We start from the raw sequence: 20,940 nt of genomic DNA on the forward strand, positions 1-20,940 counted from the left end.
ACGTGGGTGCCGTGGACGGCTCGGCTGCAGGAAGCCTGGGTCCCTGGGTACAAGGCCAAAGCGGGGGGGCAGCCCTGCCCTGCAGGACAGGGGAGGGCAGGACTGGCAGAAACCAGGGGAGCCGCCCGCGGGCAGGCTGCCTCCAGCCGCTGTGCAGGGCACTGGCACAGTGGCCCACTCCTGGGCCGCCCACCGGCCAGGCAGCCTCGCATACACCCTCCACAGTGCAGGGTCTGTGCCCGAGTGAGGCAGCTGCCCCTGCGTGCGCCCTGCCGCAGGCTCCCTGGTGAGGCCTCAGGGCCTGGGCACAGGGCTGCCCAGGGGCCGCTGGGGCTTTCTGTTCCCAGGAAGCGGGAGGGAATGCCCTCCCAAGAGAACCCCCCCCCCCATACACACACAGCCCTTCCCAGTCAGTTACCTCCACCATCCCAGCAGGCCCCCGGCAGTCCCGGCCTGTCCCTCACGCCCCTGGGGGACGCAGCGTTGCAGGGTGACGCATGTTAGCCCGACCACCTGACCCTGGTTACTTCTGCTCACATTTAGGAAACTTCCCAGTGCTGAGCACTGGCTATGGTCGCTGACGGGTGCCCCAGGGGACTACAGGGAGACCTGGGAGGCGGTGGGGGCCCCGCCCCTCCCGGTACCCGAGGTGCTGATTGGCCGCGACCCAGGGGCCAGTCGCTGCGGGTGGGGCGCGCGGGAACGAGCCTGACTCCAGCGCAAGACGAACCTCAGTGTAGGCGCAGCCGTGGCGGTACCTGTTCTCACCGCCCTTCCCGGACCCCGGATACCTGCGCTCGGGCCCCCGACGGCCGGCTCGCACCCCACGCCCACCGGACCCCCGCCATGCGCGGCCTCGGGCTCCTGCTGCTCGCCGCGCTGGGGCTGCGGGGTGAGTGAGAGCGGGACCGCTCTGCCTGCGCCGCCGCCTGGCCCGCGGCTCCCTGGGCGGAACTCTGGGCTCTTCTCGGGGAGTCGGCCAGTCAGCGGGGAGGCCCGGGCGGTGGACGCAGGGAACCTGCAAAAGGGAACTGTGTGGGTAAACGGTCACCTGGGCGTTTCCTGCGCTGGAGGAGGGCTTTGCCGGGAGGTTCAGCGTGAAGGGCCGGCTGCCCCCGCTCCATTCCAGGGCTTGGGGGCGACTGCCCACCTCTGCTGGGACCGCCAGCCTGGCGAGGAAGGGAGAATAAGGAGCGGTGACCTGGAGCGGGGGGGCCGGGGACACCCCGCGGAATTTCCCGGCCACCTGGGGACCTGCCTCTCTCTGGGGGGGCTGGCTGTGCTGCTAGCCTTTACCCCCACCCTGGCTCCCAAGAGCCTCCTGGGGTTCTGGGGTGAGGGCACTTCCTAGGCAGGCGCCCTCCCCTCAACCTCTCAGTCCTGGAGCTTTGCCAGACGGTGTAACGGGGGCACGACCACTAACACTGGCAAGAGGAAGACTCTCGGGGGTGAGGCCGGTGGTCAGTTCTGGGTCTGGAGTGTCCGGTCGGGTAGCTTCTAGCTCCAGGCGGGGTGAACCCTGCGGAAGAGGGCTCTTGCTCCGCCTTTAGATGCAGTTGTGTGATTATGGAGATGAAAAGTGTCAGCTCTGAGGGCTAGGCGGACAGACTCGCTTCCCCCCACCCCCCAGGGCCTGTGTGCGTCCTGACCCCTAAGAAGGGGGTGGTATTCAAGCCACCCTGGGCTCCGGGTGGCAGCTGGTAAGCTCCTAGACGGGCTGGCGCTGGGCAGTGTCTCTGGGCACTGCCCGGGTGGGGGTCCTGTGGTCTCTTTAAGGCAGGGCCCCCACTCGGGCTGGGGAGCCAGACCTCAGGGTCTGCTGTGATTCCCCCAGAGAAGGGGCCGTGCACGGCAGGCTGGGAAGGGATTCCCGGGGTGGGAGGGTGTGCTGTGCACTGCTGACCCCCCTTTCCCGCAGAGGTTGCCCCCGGGGCCGCCCTGCCCCACGTGGAGCAGTACGAGGTGGTGCAGCCCCGGCGCCTGCCTGCACCCCGCGCTCGGCGGGATCTGCCCTCCCGCCTGGTAAGTCTCGGCGGGACGCTGGCCTAGGGGTTCCCCCCACCCGCCCCAACCTGGGCCCTCAGAGTCCGTTTCCGACTCTGAGCAGGGTGACAGCTCCCTGTGTGCCCCAACTGTAGTAAGGGGGCTGAGGGCCGGGGGGCTTCCAGGCCTTTGGGCAGACTCCTGGGAGCTCACCTCTGCCCCAGCAGCCTGCCCCGCTCTCCCCGCCCCCCCCCCTCCCCCCGGCTCCCAGGCCTCACCTTCTTCCGTCCTGCTCACCCCGGAGGCAGGGCCACCTTGGGTGGCCCTGGGTGGCGGCTGGCGCAGCCCCGTCTTCCTTTCTGGAGCCCGCCAGCCGGCCTGGTTTCACTCTGAGACGTGGGGTGGCTCTGCGGGCAGGGGCCGGGCTGGGATTCCCCGGGGCTGCCTGGGGGCATTCTTGCTTGTGAGGGTGGAGACAGCCCTGACTTGACCTCCATGTCCCAGAAGGAGCCGCCCACTGCCCTGGGCCCCCAGCCCCCTCTGCAGGCGCCCTGCACATGGTCCGGGACGGGGCGGGCGGGGTGGGGGGTGGGGAGGGGTCAGCTGCATCCTGGGGGCATCCTTCCGGTCGGCCCGGGGCTGGAAGGGGCAGGGCCTCACAGGAGCAAGTCCGCCGGAGCAGGGAGGGCAGCCTGGCCCCCTCGTCCTCTCTCGGGCCGGGGTCCCCCTCCCACACGTGGCCTGGGAGGGGCGTTGTCCTCTCCCGGAGGCCTGAGGCCCAGCTCTGGGTGGAGCTGCCAGCCTGCCCCACCCCTGGGTACAGCCCAAGCCCCACCACCCCTCCAGGTTTGAGGTGGGCGTGGCCAGGCAGGGCCTCACCCTGGACCCCTCCCTGCCCTCTGCCCAGGGCCTGTACCCAGAGAGTGTGAGCTACGTCCTGGGGGCCCGCGGGCACACCTTCACCCTGCACCTTCGGAAGAACAGGTGAGCGCCCACCCTTCCCCCGCCCCGCCCCACACCATCTCCAGCCTCTCCTCTGTACCAGGGGCGGCCAGGGCACCACGGTGGCTCTTTTCCAGGGACCTGGTGGGCTCGGGCTACGTGGAGACCTACACGGCCGCCAACGGCTCCCAGGTGACAGAGCAGCTGCAGAGGCAGGTATGGCCCCAGTGCTCCTGCCCTGGGCCAGCGGCGGGCGCGGGGAGCCGGGCGCGGGGAGCCGGGCGCGGGAGCGGGGTCCTCACACCCTCCTCCCGCAGGACCACTGCTTCTACCAGGGCCACGTGGAGGGGCACCCACACTCGGCCGCCAGCCTCAGCACCTGTGCCGGCCTCAGGTGGGTGCTGCAGGCCGGGCGCCCCTCGCCCTCCAGAGGAGTGAGCGGGGCCCAGGAGGAAGGGGTCGGCCGGGCGCAGCAGTGGGGTCCCTGGGGCCACAGCCTCGGGGCCACAGCCTCAGAGCCGCCCTCGCCTCTGCCTCAGGGGCTTCTTCCAGGCAGGCCCCGCTGTCCGCCTGATCGAGCCCCTGGCGGGGGCCGGGGAGGAAGGGCCACACGCCCTGTACCTGGCGCAGCACCTGCAGCAGGAGGCTGGCACCTGCGGTGTCAACGACAGCAGCCTGGAGAGCATCCTGGGGCCGCGGGTGTCTGCAGCCTTCAGACCCCGGGTGAGTGGAGGCCCAACGCTTCCTACTGCTCTGCTTGGGCCTGCGCGCCCCCAGGCTGTTGGCTGCTAAGCGAGGGAAGGGTGGGCCTGCGCCTGGCTCCACCCTGCGAAGGCAGAGCCCCCCGACCCCCAACGGCTCACCCAGCGCTGGCGGGAGCGGGCGCCAGCTCTAGGGCCCGGGAGATGGTCAGCGTGTGCAGACGGGCTGAGGACAGGAGGGCTGTGGCTGGTGGCTGACTGGATTCTTGTCACCACTTTTCAAAAGTGGTCAGAACCCAGAGAGACCCGCTATGTGGAGCTGTTTGTGGTCACGGACAGCACGGAGGTACTTGGGGCGGGGTGCAGGGGTGATGGGCGGGGGCGGGGTGCAGGGGTGATGGGCGGGCGTGGGCCCCAGGCTGCCACTGAGGGTCTGCCTTCCTCCAGTTCCAGCGGTTTGGGAGCAGAGAGGCCGTGCGTCAGCGGGTGCTGGAGGTGGTCAACCACGTGGACAAGGTGGGCGCTACTTCCACCCTGGGGGCTTCCAGCAGGGGCCGCGGGACCCCTGGGCAGCTCACGCCCAGCCTGACAAACCCTGCTGGACCGGAGGGTTGGGGCGGCCGTGGTGGTGGGCTGGCTGCAGGTAGAGCCACCCGCCAGGGGGAAGGGGAAGCCGGGACCCTGCCCCAGTCCTCGAGACCCCTCGCATCACAGTGGACACCGTGGGGCTTCAGGCCCTCCGCCAGCCTCACCGCCAAGCCTGACCCTCGCGGTTCCCTGTCCTCTGGCAGCTCTATCAGGAGCTCAATTTCCGCGTGGTGCTCGTGGGCCTGGAGATGTGGAATGGTGGGGACAAAATTCAGGTCAGCTCCCAGCCCGACGCCACACTGGACAGCTTCCTGGCCTGGAGGGCCCGAGAGCTGGTGGGCCGGCAGGCGCACGACAACGTGCAGCTCATCACGTGAGCGAGCTGGGGGCGGGGCCACACCGCCCCTGGGGGAGGGGCCTGGGGCGCGGGCTCGGGGTGGCCCGGACGGACACTGTTCTCCCTCCTAGCGGGGTCGACTTCACGGGGACCACCGTGGGACTGGCCAAGGTGTCTGCCATGTGCTCCCAGGGCTCGGGGGCTGTAAACCAGGTGCGGGGTCTGCACGGGTGTGCTGGACCGAGGCTGTAGCTGGCCTGGGGGCGGGGCCGGCCGCGAGGCCTGGGGCTTGGCAGAGCACGTGAGGCGGAGCAGGGCACTCAGGTCCAGCATTCCGCCCACTGCTGCGCTCTGGCCAGCTGAGCAGCATTGACGCTGTTACTGTTATTTGTAATAACATTACCGTATATCTACTATTTGAAAAGTGACGTTGGCGGGAGCACCGCCAAGGCCCTCAGCCTCCCTGGGGCGGACAGTTGGGGAGGAGTGGGCAGTGAGGTGGGGCATCTGCCCTGGGCGCAACCCCAGCCAGGATGGCCCCCCTGCAGGACCACAGCCCGAATCCCATCGGTGTGGCGAGCACCATGGCCCACGAGATGGGCCACAACCTGGGCATGGACCACGACGAGAATGTCGCCGGCTGCTACTGCCCGGTGCCGAGGGAGGGCGGCGGCTGCGTGATGGCGGCCAGCATCGGGTGAGGCTCGGCGGTCCAGCCTGGCCCAGGGCCCCAGGGCTGGGAGGTTCTGTCAGCGAGCAGAGCCGGCTCCACCCACCCTCCTGATAACAGAGACACCCACCAACTCCCAGTACCCCAGGGAGCCCTCCTGATAACGGGGATGCCCCCCAACTCCCAGTACCCTAGGAAACTCTCCTGATAACTGATAACTGGAAGGCCTCCCCCCAGCTCCCAGTACCCCAGGGAGCCCTCCTGATAATGGCAATGCCCCCCAGCTCCCAGTACCCCAGGAAGCCCTCCTGATAACTGGAAGGGCCCCCCCCCCCCCAGCTCCCAGTACCCCAGGAAGTTCAGTCAGTGCAGCCGGGCCGACCTGGAGACGTTCGTGGAGAAGCCCCGCACGGCCTGCCTGGTGGACATCCCGGACCTTGACCGGCTGGTGGGCGGCCCTGTGTGCGGAAACGGGTTCCTGGAGCGCGGGGAGCAGTGTGACTGTGGCCGCCCCGAGGTACAGAGCCAAACACCGCCACCCTCCGCTGTCTCTGCTCGTGGGCCAAGTTCGCCTCTGCAGGCTGGGTGTCTGTTCCTGACCCCTGGGTGCCCTGCACACTCACGGCCACACCTCCCGAAACAACCGGCAGGGCTGCTGGGTGGGAGTGACCGGTCCTCCCGCGGTGGGGGCGGGGGGCCCGGCGTGCAGCCCACTCAGACCTTCGCTGTCGCCCCTGCCCCCAGGACTGTCAGAATCGCTGCTGCAACGCCAGCACATGCCTTCTGGCCAAGGGGGCCGAGTGCGCCCACGGCGCCTGCTGCCACGAGTGCAGGGTGAGCCTGGGGCCCGGGCCCAGGGCAGGCGTGCAGGCTGGGGGCCTCCCGTTCCCATGGTGATCTTGGCACCCTGGAACCAGGTGAAGCCAGCTGGAGAGCCGTGCCGCCCCGCGAAGGACCAGTGTGACCTCGGCGAGCACTGTGACGGCCGGTGGCCCACATGCCCCGAGGACGCCTTCAGGGAGAACGGTGCGCCCTGCCCGGGGGGCTACTGCTACAACGGGGCCTGCCCGACGCTGGCCCGGCGCTGCCGGGACCTGTGGGGGCCAGGTGAGGCGGGCACAGCCGCAGGACCGTCAGGGAGGCGAGGGTGGCAGCGGTCCCAAGCCGGAGGACTGACCCACTCCTCCTACAGGCTCGCGGGTGGCCGTGGAGACTTGCTTCCGCTACGGCATCTCCGAAGGCTGTCGGGCTGGGGTCCCCCTGCAGTCCGGCAGGTGAGTGTCCCTCGTGGCCCAGCTCCCCTAGGGCCAGGGCCTGGGATGTCGCCCTCCCTGGGGCCACAAGAAGGTCCTCTACACGAAGGAGTTTGGGGCTGAGTCGGGGCCTCTCGGATGGCGGGGGTGGAGGGGGCCATCCTACCCTGCGGGACCCTCGGGTGCTGCCCTTCTAGGCGGGTGGGCCCCTGGGGCTGGGGTGTGGATGCCTGTGGCCTCGGAGCTCCTGGCGCGCTGAGCCTGGAGCAGGAAGCCCCGCAGAGCGGCCCCACGCTCGTCCCTGTCCCCAGGGTCAACAGGTGCGGCACGCTCTTCTGCGAGGGGGGTCAGGAGCCCCCGGAACGCGGATACTGCATCCTCACCACCTCCTCGGGCATCTGCCGAGCTGTCGTCCAGGACGGCAGCACCGCGTACGAGCCGGTGCCCAAGGGCACCAAGTGCGGCGAGGAGCAGGTGGGCTGGACATGCCTCCCGGTCAGGCCGCTGGGCTCGGGGCGAGCTTGCAGGGCCCAGAGCAGGGCCGTGGCGGCTGCTGGAGCGCTCTGCCCCAGGTAGAAAGTCAGAAGGCGCACGGGGCTGCGGGAGAAGCCCCATGTCAGTGAACGGGTTTGAAGACGGTCTGCGAGCCCTAGGGGTGGGCCGGGGGGTCCTCTGGCCCTGGTGGCCGCAGACAGCTGGCTGGGCACGGTCCTTCCCCACAGCCAAGGTTGGCCAGCAGATGACCTGCAGGCGGGGCCATTGAGAGGGTGGGGGCCGTGGCCTGTCCCCCCAGAGCCCAGATGCAAGCTGGGGGGCGGCTCTGGCTGACGGTGGAGACTGGGTGCTTCAAGCAGGGGTCTAGACTGGCCATCTCAGGAGACCCCACTGCCCTCCAGGTTTGCTGGGACGGCTTCTGCCAGGACCTGCACGTGTACAGATCCAGGAACTGCTCCGCCCGGTGCAACGGCCATGGGGTACGTGGGCCCAGGGCACAGCCCGCCACCTGTCCTCTGGGCTTGAGATATGTGCCAGCCAGGCTTGGCCCCCGCCCCAAGGCAGACAGAGGGCCAAGGCTGGCGCCCTTGGGACGTCGGGAGCTGCCGGGACCTCCCGAGGCGGGGACTGTTGGGGATCTCCTGGGCGTCAGAGCTGGTGGATACGTGGGCAGGATAGTCAGGTGTGAAGCATCTGGTTCTGAGCTCTGACACTGGGAAGGCCAGGGCTCCGGGGCTGTGCCCTCCTGGGTTCCTTCCTGGGGAGGACAGCCCACCGTCAGACCGCCCTGCCTCCCGCGGCGCTGCCTGCTTTGCTCAGAAAGCCCCACAGTGTCTGGGAGGGCTGCGACTCTCGGCACCTGTGATGAAGCCTTGGTGGCGGTGGTCCTAGACACCCCGCCACCCTCTGTCGGGGGGCTCAGGCAGCACAGCGCGTGGGGGTCCAGAGGCCCTGACTCCCGGCCGTCCCCCAGGAGTGCAACCACGAGGGCCAGTGCCACTGCCACCCGGGCTGGGCCCCGCCCTACTGCGCAGAGCCGCCGTCCGACACGCACGCAGGTAGGCTGGGCCCACCCGCCTGGGCGCCTCCTCACACGTTCTCAAGCCTGATGGGGTCTGGTCGGGGGTCCTGGGCAGGGCTGAGAGGAGGCCGTGTGCCCCTGAACCGTGAGGGGCCTGTGGAGGGTGTGGCCTTGCAGCCTCACCTCACAAGTCCGGGGCGGCCCTCCCGGAGAAGGGAGGCCTGTCCCAGAAGGAGGGCTGCAGGTGGCACGGGCTGCTCCTTGCTGGATCCTTAACCCGCCCTGGGCCCGGGACACTGGCCTCCCAGCCCCACACCGTCCCCACTGAACACAAGGCCGTGCACAGACCTGCGGCCGCCGGGGCCTGGCCCAGCCACTCCCGCATCACCAGGGCCGAGGGCCGCCCGCCACCAAGCCCCCGACTGGTCCCCTGAGAGCCCAGAGTGCCGGTGTCACGTACCGGGTCTCAGAGCCTCAGACAGGCCTGGGCTTTGGGGATGTGTGGCCAGGGCTCTGGCTGTCGGCTTCGCCGAGGAGGTGATCCCCTGCTCGCCCCTCCTCAGCTCCGGGCTGGCCTGGCCAGGGTTGAGTTGCTGGTGGGCCCTCCCGGTCCCTGCTGCCTCGAGCCAGGTCTGGCCCTAGTGACGCCTGGCCTTCTGTGCTCCCACAGCCCCTGGGAGCCTCCGAACGCGTGTGCTGGCGGGCGTGGGCGCCCTGGTGGTGCTGGTGCTGATCCTGGTGGGCGTTCTCATCTACTGCAAGGCCCGGAGCCCAGTCCGAAGGAGGTGGGGGAGCTGTGCTCTGGGCTCGCAGGACGTCAGCGTGTGCATGGCCAGTCGCCTGCTGGCGCTGTTGGGGGGAGAGGGGACCCCATGCTGGTGGCCCCGCCCTGGGCCCCTGCCTTCTGCCGTGGGAGCAGGCTGGGCTGTGGGGACGCGTTGGTGACGAGGAAGCTCAGAGAAGGCAGCACCGGCCCACCGCCCGGACACTGCGCTCTTGAGCCCGCTGTGTGGGGACCTCGCCCCGTGCTGGCTGCAGCAGGACACGCTTGCCCGTGGCCTCCAAGCGCCCCTGCCCCGGGCCTGGCCCGACCCCAGAGCTCTCCCTGTGTGGCTGTGGCCTGCACACCCCCCGGGGCGGCTGCAGCTGAGCCATCTGGGGCTGGGCCAGGGTCCCCACGCCCAGGAGCCTCAGTTCCCTGGGCTGAATCCTGAGGCCAGGATGCACTGACCCATCTTATTTCTCTTAGGAACGTGGCACCCAAGTCGGCCATGGGGCTCTCCAACCCCCTGTTCCAGGAAGGGCTCAGCAAACCTGCGGAAGGCGGGGCTCAGGCTCCCCCCGGCGGCTCCCTAGAGCCGGCCCCTTCCTCCCAGCCCGCCAAGCCCACAGCTTCCTCAGTGACCCCTAAGCGCCCACCCCCTGCTGTAAGCGCCAGCCATCCCGACAGACTCCTGGCTACCCCCAAATCTCAGGCTTATGGGGCTTAGAGTGACCACCATTTGCAGGCGAAACCAAGGCTCTAGGACGAGGGTTCTGAGCACCCGCCTGAGCCGGGAGCAGCCTTGAACCTGAGGCTCAAAGCCTCCGCAGCGTCCATCCCAGGATGGTTTAGAGGCGCAGAGGCCCGTGCTGCTGCCCAGCACCTCCACGTGAAGCCAGGGCTGGGGGAGGGGGTCGAGGCTCAGGCCCCGCCCAGTGTGGAGCAGGATGGGGGACCCCCACAGTGCACACACTTGGGGCCTCCTCCCCACTCTGGGAGGGGCCAGGACCTTGGGTCCTCAGCGGGTGGGGGGCAGCTCTGAGCCAGGCTTCTCTGGGGGTGGTTGCCCTGGGAGACCCAGGCTCACACCTGCTCCCTTCAGCCTCCAGCTGCCATGGCCAGCCCACCGTCCCCTCTCCCTGTGTACCCCCCGCAGGCCCCGGGCCAGGTGAGCAGGGAGGGGGCACAGCGCGGGCCCCGGGGGAGGAGGCTCTGTGGCTGCACCTGGCGGGCCAGGCGCGCAGTCTCGCAGCCCAGCGAGGACATGAACGGCACCCAGGGGGGCCTGGGGGTTCTGACCACTCCTTCCCACTCCCAGCAGCTCAGACCTGCTCCTCCCGCCAAGCCCCTTCCGGTGCTGAAGCCAAAGCAGGTGAGAGGGCCATGGGGGAGGAGCTCAGGGGCGCTGTGGGCTCCACCTCCATCCTTTTGAGGCTTCTGCGGTTTGGGAAAGATCTCTTCCAAACGCGAGTCACTGGCGCCCCAGCAGGCCCCCTGCCTTGGGGCACGTATGGGAGGCCCTTCTGCCCACTGTGAGGTCTGGCTCTGGTGGGTCGCCTCCATTGCTGGGAGCACTGCTGAGGGTCCTACACACTCCTGGACACACTCTCACCTCCCCGCAGGCGGGGGCTCCCCTCACTCTGACGGTGAGGCCTGGAAGACCAGGCTTTCTCTCCCCTCCTGGGGCAGGGCTTCACCCACCAGGCGTCCTACGGGCCCCGTGTCAGCCTGTCCGTCCCCGGTGGTGTGGAGTCATCACTGGTTGCAGTGGTGTCTGTGGGGACTCGAAATCACTGTTAGGGCCCTCTTCCCCTTGTGGTCAAAGCTTGGAGGTGCTTGGAGAGATGCCAGCCTGGTTCCTCCTCAAGCTAACCCATGGGGCCTCTGTGGGTGGATCTCGCCTGGGACAACCATTACTGCAGTATTTATTCAATGAAGATTCCCTATTTCTCTTTTCTTTTTTACTTTTTATTTTGAGTTAATTTTAGAGTTACAGTAAAGTTACCAAAAAAAGTCTTTAAATAAAGTTTTAGGAGGGGTTTTGACAGGCCAAACAGGGATGGGGGTTGGGCAAACAGATTTCCGGTCCAGGAAGCTGGGGCAGCCAGGGAACTGTGCTGGAGAAGAAAGTGCAGGCCGCCCCAGCCCTCAGCCCCTCGCCCCACTCAGCGGGGCCCTCTGGGCGCTGAGCTGCACCCCACCCTGGCCTGGGCTGAGCAGGACTCCTGCTAGAGACCTTCCTTCCCCACCCCAGCCAAGGTTGCCCCTGGAAAGCTGAAATGCAAACAAACGCACATTTTAGTGGTGAATCCTTGGTTTTAGACCTTTCAAAGACCCACATTCTGGTAATTTAAGAGCTTTTCCTGGGTAATGTTGGGGTGGGGTGGGGTGAGGTGGGGAGTTGAGGGGAGAGGGCAGGGTGGTGAGATAATCCGACAGGCCCAGGAATGGGGGTCCTGCCACGTTTGGGTTTCATTCAAGGGCGGTGCCAGCCAGAGTGGGGCGGTGTCGAGGGCAATTTTCTGTAGAGCGCGTTCAGCGCAGAGAAGCCTGCAGGCCAGTCTGGGGCGGAACACAGCACCCAGGGAACTTTCTAGAAGTGCTGGGCAGACAGCGCCGGGCACTGCCAGCCATCAGCTGTCTCCATCCTTCCAGGTCATCAAGCCGACCTGCGCTCCCCCGATTCCACCCGTCAAGCCTGGAGTGAGAGGGGCCCAGCCTGGACCCACTCAGGTGAGGCCCTCACTGCCAGAGCAGTGCCCACCGGCTGGGGCAGAGCGAGCTCGCTTCCCCAGGAGGCCGTAACCTCTGCTCTGTACTCTGTCAGAGGACTTTTCAATGCTTACCGCTTCTTCCGGCTGCTAACGTCTTTTTCTGCACTGGTTTAAGTACAGACGTCTACTGCTTGTGGATAGAGAATAGACTTGATAAAGCATCAGCTGTTAATATCCAGGGCTGTCGCCGCTCTGAGCACAGTCATGTTTTTGGATGAAATGAGGATCCAAATTTTAAGAAAAGTAAAACGAAGTTAGATTCAGTTGTGCTCTTTGTAGCAGATGGTCTTTACTATCATTTTTCCTTCCCCAAGGTTGCTCTGAATCCTGTCCAGAGGAGGTGATAGGGCCCAAGCTCAAAGCACCCTGAGTGGTGTGGTCTTGTGACCTCGCCAGCAGCAGCGACACATGCAGCCGCCTGGCCCCAGGCCTTCCACCCCCTCAGGGGCTGAGTCCTCTCTGAACTGTCCTAAGAGAAGAGCCAGCTCCTCAGGGCCAAGACCACTCTTCTGTGTCTCAAGGTCACAGCCTAGCGCCTCCGGACCCGGGACTCCCTGGCTGGGCCCAGGACTCCCAGCTGGGCCATCGGCTGCTGTCCTGACCTGGGGAAGGAGGTTGGGGGAGGCCAGCCCCTCAACTGCGTGTGTCTTCAGACCGCCACTGGTGTCTTATCTGGTACCTGAAAACCTCAGGTGCACATTTAGCAGGGCTCAAAAATTTAATAAAATGCTTATATTTTACGATTAAGTTATTGATCAAGTTTTAAATGACCGGAAGTTTTTACTAGATGAGTGTAAAGTGTTGCATGCGAAACAAGGGAATTTAATTTATAAGACCTAAGCATTCAACGTTTGTTAAAATAGAAGTCTACTGTCAATGTTGTTCAGTCGCTCCCGGCCCTTTACCGTCTCGGGGACCCCCAGCCTTACTGCGTCGGGTCTGACTTTCCCTCCCCCTCCCGAGCCTCCCGCGGGCACCGAGCGTGGCCGCGCCCTCACCTGCGCGCCCCGCCCTTCCGGTCCCGGCCCTGCCGGCCCCGCCCGGAATTCCGGTCCCACAGGCGCTTCCGGCGTCGTCTCCTGGCAACCGCCAAACAGACGGCCGCGCCGCGCCGCGCCGGGCGCCGCCATGCTGAACACAGCCAGGCCGCGCCCCCCGGCCCCGCCGCCGCTGCCGCCCGGCGCCCTCCACGGCCTCTACGCCTGGCTGGACGCGCTGCCGCTCAGCCGCCGCAAGCGCCACCTGGCCCGGGACTTTAGTGACGGCGGTGAGGGGCCGGGGCCCGGGGGGCCTGCCCGGGGGTCCAGGCCGAGAGCCGAGCGCTCGTCCTCCTCGGCCAGCGGGAGTCCCGGGGCCTGATTGGCGGGACGTCCAGGCAAAGGCCGCGGCCCGGGCAAGGTCTCCGCGCCCTGGGCTCCCTGCGAAGCCGTGACGTGAAGGCCCCCGGGGAGGGGCGGGAGGACCGCTGCCTAGATGGCCCTAGGAGGAGGAGTGGGGCGGCAAGCGGAGTGGGGGCCCAGGAGTTCCTCACGCCCCACCCCCGCCTGCCCGGGGGTCCCCTAGCAGCTCCTCGGAGCCCGCCGGCCCTCACGGTCCTCCCGCCGGGGCGCCCACACCGTGCGGGGATTCCCCGGGACCCCTCTCTATCCTTCTCTGCGTGGAGGCCCTGGGGGACGAATGATGCAAAAATCCGGGGCCCCTCGGCTCACCCTGTGCCCCTGCCCGCCCCGCCCCAGTGATGCTGGCGGAGGTCGTGAAGCTCTTTCGCCCCCGGCTAGTGGACCTGCACAACTACGTCCCCACCTGCAACACCGGCCAGAAGCGCAGCAACTGGAACGTTCTCAACAGGCAGGGCTCCAAGCGGGGCTTTCCGCCCTGCCTCCCTGCTGGGCCCACTCCTCGCTCCCCAAGGCTGGCCTGCATGGGCGGCCTCCACCCCGGGGACAGGTTCTCAGTCTGTGTCCGTGCGTGGGCTTCCCTGATACTCTGTCCAGTTCCATTTGAGCCTCCTGGGGGCTCCCCACCAAGAGGCCAGCAACAGTCAGCGTGACACACGCTCTGCAGCGCATTATTCTGCCCACTGACCTTGCCTCTCATGCACTCACCCGCCAAAAATTCTGGGTGACAGACTGCTCAGGCCCAGCAGACACGGCAGTCAATGGGCCCAGCGAGTCGAGAGGGAAGACGGATAAATGAGATGGGGCCAGTGTCAGTTGTGAGGAGTCTCGTGAGGACACTGAGGCAGGACCACAGGAAGTGAAAGCAAGCAGCCTGAGGGGGGACTTGGGTCTTCTGCGAGGCTGCAGTGGGGAGGGCGTGCGGATCCACCCAGGGCCCTTGCAGGACACTGCCCTAGGGGACAGTGCCTTAGCTGGCTTGAGGCCTGGCAGGTTCTGGTGGGACTTACTCGGAGGGGAGAGAGACTGGGGAAGATGGAAGCGGGGTGGGCGGCTGCCCCCACCCCCAAAGCCTGGCGACAGTGGCAGCTGCAGGCAGACGTGTGAGAGGTCAGGCTCTGAGCACTTTGGAGGTGAACGCGCAGGACACCTGCAGAGAGCCGAGGAGCCTCAGGAAGATGAGTGCTACCTAGGGAGGCAGCAGTGAGCCTGGGACTCAGCTGACCTGAAGACACAACGCACTGTGTCCCATGACCCGCAGGGGGTGACCGGGAAAGAGATGGCCCCGGGCCTCTGTGGGTACGGGGGCTGGAAGGCACCCCAGTCCAGCGGCTCTGCACGAGGTGAGCATCCCCGCTGGGCCTCGTCTCAGGGCTGCACCCGCTGCCTCTGCAGGAAAGTCTTCCACAAGCTGGGTCTCAGTGTCTCGGAGGAAGAGATCCGAAAGGTGGTCGTCAACACCCCTGGGGCTATTGAGCCCATCCTGTGTGCAGTGAGGGACAAGGTGGAGGCCGGCGAGGACCCACCCGGCACAGCTGGACACGTGGGTACCGTCGCATGGCCGTGGCCTCTGCTGTGTTGGGATGCGGGCTTGTTGCCTGCGATGAGAGTAAAACCAGGAAGTAAGTGGGGACGAAGCCCCGTATCCCCGTGCCTGACCTGCCTGCATCCCTTTTCAGAAGCGCTCGGGTCCAGGCTGTGCTGCCGCCTCCAGGGAGCATGTCCCCCTGCCCATTTGTGATGGGGAGACGCCCGCAGGCCTGCGGACAAGGATCGGGTCAGTCCCTCCAGGGGGTCTCATGGCACAACGCTGGAGCCCCTTGCAAGAAGCAGGACGCTCCAGTGGTGACGCTGGTGGGTGGGGCTCGCCTCCCCTGCCCAGGCTGGGGGTGTCCAGACTGCACCCCCACCCCCACCCCCACCCCGTGTGGGGCCCTGCGCCCGGCAGACTGCCCTGCCCCCCGCTGGGGTGGCACCCAGCGGGCGAGGCACGCCTTGCTCAGGGAGCCCCGCTTCCGTCACCCCCGCAAGGGGCCCCCGCCCACAGGCCACGTGAAGTGGCCGTCGTTCAGGTTCAGGGGTGGCTTCTCCAAATGAGGAAGCCGTTCAGAGGTGTGGCGGGCTGCGCCTGCGGACCAGCTCAGGCCTGGCCCAGCCGCCCACACTGAAGGCCGGAGCTGACGCGTCCGGTGGTCTCACAGGCCTGCGGAGCCCCTTGGCACGCTCTGGGGTGGAGACCCATTGGAGTCAGAGAGCTTCAGAGAAGATGGGCCACTGTGCATGCAGAGGGTGGGCTCCAGATCAAACTCCCTGCAACCGCCCCACTGGCCCACCCACCCGCCTGCTGAAGGCCCGTGTCTACCTTTCAGTTGCCCAGCCGGGGAGCCCTGGCACCACCTGGACCCTGGGCTGCCACAGCGGCTGCTGGAGGAAAAGGAGCAGGCGCTGGCAGTCCTGCAGGAGACCATCAAGGTACAGGCCTGGCCGTCCCTCCAAGCAGCTTGGACCAGCATGTGGCGAGGTGGGGGCAGCCAGGCAGGGCCCCTGACCGGGGGAGCCTGCGAGCACATCCCAGAGATACCCAGAAGCAGAGGGAGAGTACAGTGGGCCTCCACCCCTCGGAGACTGACCACCCCAGCCTTGCCTGTCATCAGATACCAGAGACCACGAGTCAGGGGCTGCAGACTCACAGGCCTTGGTACCCGGACATATTGGAGGGCAGGCTTGAGGGCCCTGGGGCCCAGTCAGGGAGCAGAAGGCAGCTCCCTAAGGGGCAAGCCTAGTTCTGGGGGTGTATGCCTGTTCCCCCTCTCGCTGAGGGTCTCCAGCACTCCCAGGTTCAGGAGGTGCTCGGGTCCCATCACTGCCATTCAGCAACCACCACATGCTCCGGTGGGCGTCCAGGCTGCATTTTTGGACCCGAGACAGTGGGGGTGGGGTGTGCAGGCCACATGGCCTCGGGGTCAGAGGAGCTGTAGAAATGGTGATGACAAAGCGGTTCCTGCTGGCTCCGCGAATCTTGACGCAGTTTTCTTGAGGAAGCAGGAAAGTGGCATCATCCTGTGGTTTGCATCTGCTGGACGGCAGGGAGGAAGCCCTGTCTCAGCAAGGCCTGTTGCGGCCCTCACGCCCTGCCCATCTGGGCCTGTGCTGACACGGAGCCACGGCCACTGTGGGCCGCAGAGCAACACTGTTTGAACCGCACGGTGTTTTCCACTAGGTGGGCACCACAGTGCTGCCGTCTGCGCTGCAGACCGATGGCTACACTGTCCGGTTTTGACTTGGGGGAGGGGTTGGTGGCCCCCCCACACCACCACATTGATCAGGGACCAACTTCATTTGATTTTTGAAACCCAGAGGGCAAGACAGCTCACCTGCTGTTTGGTGGTGACACAGTTGAGTTCCGTTCCCGTGACTGTCACTGACGTCAGATAAAACATGCGGGGGCGGAGGGGCAGCATCCCAGGGCTGACCCGGGGGGGTGGGGGTGTCGGGGTCCAAGCCTGCAGCGTCAGCTGAAACAAGGCGGCGCCCAGCCTCGGGATGCCCCTGCCCTTCACGCTCGCCGCCAAGGGGCGGTGTGGCCAGGCCGGTGGTGTGCTGGCGCTCAGGGCCCTCAGAGGGTCAATCTGAGACGCCGGCTCCCTGCCTCAGCCAGCGGGAGCCGTCTGTCCTCTGGACACGCTTTCGGGGGCAGACGAACTTCCACATCTGTTCACTCTTACTGCTGGGGCGTGGTGGGTGCTCTCCTTCCAGGAGAGGGACTTTGCTTGGGGGACTTTGGCCTTGCTTGGGGGAGGCTGGGGGGCAGCGGCTGTGCGTGAGGACAGCTGAGCAGGAGCGCCAGGTGGGTGGTCCTGACCATCTGTCTGCACAGGGACATGTTCTCAGCTGTTTCCCTTCAGAAGTGACCCCTGCACGTGAGACTGTCTCCTCGGCAGGCTTGCTCCGAGGACCTGCCCAGCCCGGCTGAGCCGCTGGGCAGGGCTGCAAAGGTTCGGAACCGGCGAGGAGGCTCCGTGGGTCTAGGGCAGCCCCTCCCTCTCCTGGCCTGCCCTCCATCACCTGGGGTCTCAGACTCATTTCAGGGACCCATGTTGTTTCTACCCAGAGTGGCCTGCTTGAGGACCTCTGGTCTGATCACTGATGGTGTGGCCCTTGCAGGGGGACTGGCTGGACACTCAGCCTGGGGCTGAAGCTGCCCGCCACAGGAGCGTGGACAGGTGTCCCTCGGGTGTGTGTTCCTGCAGGTTCTGCAGATGAAGGTGGCCAGGCTGGAGCACCTGGTGAAACTGAAGGATCAGCGGATCGGAGCGCTCATGCGACAGGGGGACCAGCCCCGGGGAGGGGGTACTCCGGGGCCTGAAGGGACCCGGAAGGAGTCCACCAGACTCCGACCCCGAGCCCACATGGAAATCCCCTAGACTGGGTGTTTCTGGGTGTGGCCACGCACTGTCCATCAGACTCGGAGCGCCGAGGAGGGCCCAAGACAGCGTGTCCACAAGCAGAGGCCTGGCTCCTCCTGACTGCACATCCCAGGTGCCCAGCCAATGCGGCCTGAGGTTCCCCTGCTGCCCCCCACCCCCCTGCCGCCTCCCCCCACCAAGACCAGTTTGGATATGAAGACGGGCCTAGTTCCCTGGAGCCCCTGAGCTGTCCCGGTGTCACTGTGAACGCGGAGCATCTGCGGGCAGTTGTGTGCTGGGGGGTCCGGGGTGGGGGCAGCGTCGCGAGTCAGCCAACCTGCCGTCCCGGGGGCTCCGCGGAAACGGCTCGTGGGAGGTTGTGTTTCCTGAAGGGCGCCTGTGGGGACCTCACGGTGGTCATCCGACATAGCCAGTCAGCCCTCCTTGCTCTGGAGGCTTTGGGGGTCAACAGAGCCAGGACCCGCAGGACGGGCTCCCCCCAGTGCATGTGGGGCCCTGGCCCTGGGTGGGGGCATCGGGGTGGGGGCCAGGTGCCCTGAGATGCTGAGGTTGGGGGGCAGGGGGCTGTGTCCTATCTGTCCTGTGTCCTGGCATTCTCACCTTCCTGCTCCAGCATCCAGGGTACTGCCCCCCGCCCCCACCAACTGACTCACTGCCCCCTTCCCGATACACGCACACGCCCCGGGCCCCTGCAGGGTTTCAGGAAGCAGCGTCAGAGCAGAAACCTCCGTCGGTTTTGGAGCTGCTCTGAGTCAGCCCACGTCCTCCCTGAGTCAGACATGCAGCCCTGGCCCCACAGCACGGGTCCAAGCCTCCAGGATTGGAGGGACCCGGGTTTGAGGCAGAGGGTCTGCTTCCCCAGGAGGAGCTGTGGAGGCTGAGTTGGGGAGGGGGGCGTTGCCTAGGAGGGGCCAACTTTCAGATTTCTCCTGGGCACACCCTCACCCCTGGAGAGGAGCCCCAGGATGTGTGTCTGGGGGCGGGTCTGGGCTGCCAGCTGTGGGATCCAAGCTGCAAGCAGCCCCCACCGATCCAGCGTCAGGAGCCACAGAGGGAGATGGGCTCCTCATCCTAGCGCGCGAAGTGTCTCGGGGCGGGGGCAGGAGGGGGCTCACTGGGGGCACGAGGCTGGGGGTTCTCTGGAGGACCCTGACCCCCCTCGCCAGCTGAAGGCTCTGTGCCACCCACAGGGGCAGGAATGCGGAGGAGCAACCAGGGTGGGGGTCGGGCACAGGGCACACTGATTCAGCCTGGCCGGCGGCCGGGTGACCATGTGCTGGGCAGTGGGTTATGGGCAGAGCTGGCCAGGCCTGGGCCCTGGGGAGACACAGAGGCAGGACTATCTCCGGAAGAACATGAGGTGAGGCTGCTCTGTGGCCACCCACTGACCTAAGCTGCCCGTGCCATCTTCCACTCACTGCTGTTGGCCAGGGGCAGCTGTGTGCTGTTAGAGGCCTGTGTCACTGTGAGTTCACCCCAGCTTTCCCCTCGAACCCTGGGTGCAGAGACAGCCCCTGGAAGTTAATGACGTTAAAGTCAGGCTGCCCACCCCTGCAACCAGGAGGCAAACACCAAAGCCTGTTCGGTGTCCGCCTCCACACCCGGGGGCCTGGCGTGTCATCTGGCAGACGTTTTTGCACGTGTTATTTCATGATTTTAAAAACATTTTTAAGGGGAGACCTTCGGAGGTGCAGAGGTGTGAATGACAGCCTGCAGGCCCACAGGGACCCCGCCTGCCCAGGGTGGGCAGAGGCAGCCGGCCCCTGGGCCTCGCCAGTCTCCTCCGGAAACGCTGCGGAGGTGCCCGCGAGGCCACGCCCTCACCACCCGGGAGAGCCCCAGGCTGGTCCAAGCACGCCCCGTGTGGCCAGGGCCGGAATCACGCCCTGCTGACCCTCCTTAAAAAGGCAAGAGGCTGTGATGAGGGCCTAGAGCCCCCCTGACCTTCCTGCCTGCAGAGGACTGGAGGGCTTCATGCTAATTCCTGCGTCAGCCAGAAACCCTCCAGGCCTCCACCCACGAGAACGCAGGTGAGCGGTGTGGACTGTACCACGGAGCCCAGTGTAGACAGAAACGCCAGTGGCCTCCAGGCCTGTGGGAGCTCCTGGCCTCCCCCCGCGGCCCCCAAGGCGCCCTCCCCAGCTTGGCACGTCTGTTTCCGTGGTTTCTGAAGCGTCTGATCCAGCCTTTCCTTCCCAGATGGGTTTCGAGTGAGCGCCACCGACGCTGGGGAGATGCCGACCACGGCGGCGAGCTGGACCTGCTGCTGCAGATGCGCCTCGGGGTGGGGGCGGGGGCCATGCGGCTGCAAAGCTCCGGGGCTGGGGCCGAGACCTGCCCGGAAGCGGGGCCTGGGGCCAGGGACGGGGCGAGCCCCAGAAACAGAGCTGGGAGGGGGCGTGAGAACAGGCGGACGTATGGGAGTGGGGCCTTGGGAGCCCAGCAAGGGTGACTTTTGAGCAAAGGCTTGAAGACAGCGAGGGGCTGCAGCTCAGACGCGGCGCACGGGGCGTCGGGGGCGGGGCGGTGGGCGAGGCTGAGGCTGCGAAGACTGGGGTTTCGCGCCTGGGAGGCGGGCCCGACCTCGTGGGCTGGGGCTCACTCAGAAGGCAGGGGCGCAGGTGCTTGACCACAACGCCACAAAGCTATCCTGGAGGGTGGCGTGGACGTGAACTCCGGGCTTCCCGCTCCCTGGCATCATGCTGAGAGCGAGCCAGGCTGCGTTTCTGCGCCGGAAGGGGCAGCGGCTGATCTGGTGGTGTGGATGTATTAAGTGTTCTCTGACACGTGAGAAACACCTTTCGGGGGAAAAACACCCTGGCTGCACAAAGTGTGTGAAAAGTGAACTAGTGACAGCTTCCATGAAACCATCGCAATATTGTAATTACTCTCCAAATAAAAAGTATATTAAAAAACTGACAGAGGTTCACCCAGAAGGTAAAGTTTGTTTAGCTCAAAAAGTGAAAGTGTTAGTCGCTCAGTGGTACTCTTTGCAACCTGTAGTCCGCCAGGCTCTTCTGTCCATGGAATTCTCCCAAGTGAGGATACTGGAGTGGGTTGCCATTCCCTTCTCCAGGGATCTTCGGGATCCAGGGATCAAACCTGAGGCACCTGCATTGCAGGCAGATTCTTTACTGTCTGCGCCACCAGGGAAGTCCTGTTTAACTCAAAGCTTTGATTAAATTCAGGTAGTAAATGAGTGCCGATTGCAATTGACAGAGATTAGAAATGAAAACCCAGAGAAAAGACAGGAAAGAACAGCAACTGGCTGCTGTCCCAAGGCGGCTTGGGCCCTCGGTGCCCCACAGGGCAGCTCCACCCCCTCCAGGGGCCCACCACTGCCGCTGGGTGGGGCTGCCCTGGAAGGGACATGCTTACTTGCAGAAAGTGGTGAAAAGATGCCTGGAGAACAGGCTGGCAGAAGCCCATCGGTTCACAGTGATTGCTCTTGGGTGGGAGAACGGTTACTTCCGTGTTGCTGACAGTTCCATCAGAGCGATGTGTTCTACAATCAGGAAGAAGAAGGATGCTTCTGGCAAGCTCACCTGAGACACGGTCCTCTTGGGCCACGCATACACTGGACATCTGT

At 66.0% G+C, this 20,940-nt stretch overlaps 2 protein-coding genes across 7 annotated transcripts; both read left to right on the forward strand.

The window, feature by feature from the left end:
- The first annotated feature begins 583 nt into the window (after nucleotides 1-583).
- Nucleotides 584-12,274, forward strand: ADAM8 (ADAM metallopeptidase domain 8). Of its 6 annotated transcripts, none has more exons than XM_043475052.1 (24): nucleotides 584-892; nucleotides 1,919-2,022; nucleotides 2,891-2,967; nucleotides 3,063-3,141; nucleotides 3,243-3,319; nucleotides 3,465-3,648; nucleotides 3,913-3,972; nucleotides 4,074-4,142; nucleotides 4,418-4,587; nucleotides 4,683-4,764; nucleotides 5,100-5,248; nucleotides 5,561-5,738; nucleotides 5,966-6,055; nucleotides 6,139-6,328; nucleotides 6,414-6,495; nucleotides 6,786-6,948; nucleotides 7,371-7,448; nucleotides 7,943-8,027; nucleotides 8,661-8,775; nucleotides 9,240-9,417; nucleotides 9,856-9,921; nucleotides 10,072-10,125; nucleotides 11,409-11,486; nucleotides 11,842-12,274. In XM_043475052.1, the coding sequence occupies exons 1-24, from the start codon at nucleotides 847-849 to the stop codon at nucleotides 11,869-11,871; spliced, it is 2,484 nt and encodes an 827-aa protein (XP_043330987.1). In that variant the 5' UTR covers nucleotides 584-846; the 3' UTR covers nucleotides 11,872-12,274. The 6 variants fall into 6 exon arrangements, 4 of the variants coding, with proteins under 4 accessions (XP_043330987.1, XP_043330990.1, XP_043330988.1 ...); XM_043475053.1 differs by having other exon boundaries at nucleotides 585-892; nucleotides 10,075-10,125; XM_043475055.1 differs by lacking the exon at nucleotides 9,856-9,921.
- A 129-nt stretch (nucleotides 12,275-12,403) lies between these two features.
- Nucleotides 12,404-20,288, forward strand: LOC122446022 (sperm flagellar protein 1-like). Its single transcript, XM_043475686.1, has 6 exons — nucleotides 12,404-12,794; nucleotides 13,264-13,375; nucleotides 14,320-14,467; nucleotides 14,604-14,701; nucleotides 15,294-15,396; nucleotides 17,175-20,288. Exons 1-6 carry the CDS (start codon nucleotides 12,404-12,406, stop codon nucleotides 17,346-17,348), a joined length of 1,026 nt encoding a protein of 341 aa, XP_043331621.1. The 3' UTR covers nucleotides 17,349-20,288.
- Nucleotides 20,289-20,940: the final 652 nt, after the last annotated feature.

The sequence above is a fragment of the Cervus canadensis genome, chromosome 8 (genome assembly GCF_019320065.1).
Source record: "Cervus canadensis isolate Bull #8, Minnesota chromosome 8, ASM1932006v1, whole genome shotgun sequence".
In the NCBI taxonomy this organism is placed as follows: Eukaryota; Metazoa; Chordata; class Mammalia; order Artiodactyla; family Cervidae; genus Cervus; species Cervus canadensis.

Coding starts and splice junctions, on each gene's coding strand:
- ADAM8 (XM_043475052.1), top strand. CDS start 847: ATGCGCGGCCTCGGGCTCCTGCTGCTCGCCGCGCTGGGGCTGCGGG. Junction 893..1,918: donor CGCCGCGCTGGGGCTGCGGG/GTGAGTGAGAGC, acceptor CCTTTCCCGCAG/AGGTTGCCCCCGGGGCCGCC. Junction 2,023..2,890: donor GGGATCTGCCCTCCCGCCTG/GTAAGTCTCGGC, acceptor CCCTCTGCCCAG/GGCCTGTACCCAGAGAGTGT.
- LOC122446022 (XM_043475686.1), top strand. CDS start 12,404: ATGTTGTTCAGTCGCTCCCGGCCCTTTACCGTCTCGGGGACCCCCAGC. Junction 12,795..13,263: donor CCGGGACTTTAGTGACGGCG/GTGAGGGGCCGG, acceptor GCCCCGCCCCAG/TGATGCTGGCGGAGGTCGTG. Junction 13,376..14,319: donor AACTGGAACGTTCTCAACAG/GCAGGGCTCCAA, acceptor CTGCCTCTGCAG/GAAAGTCTTCCACAAGCTGG.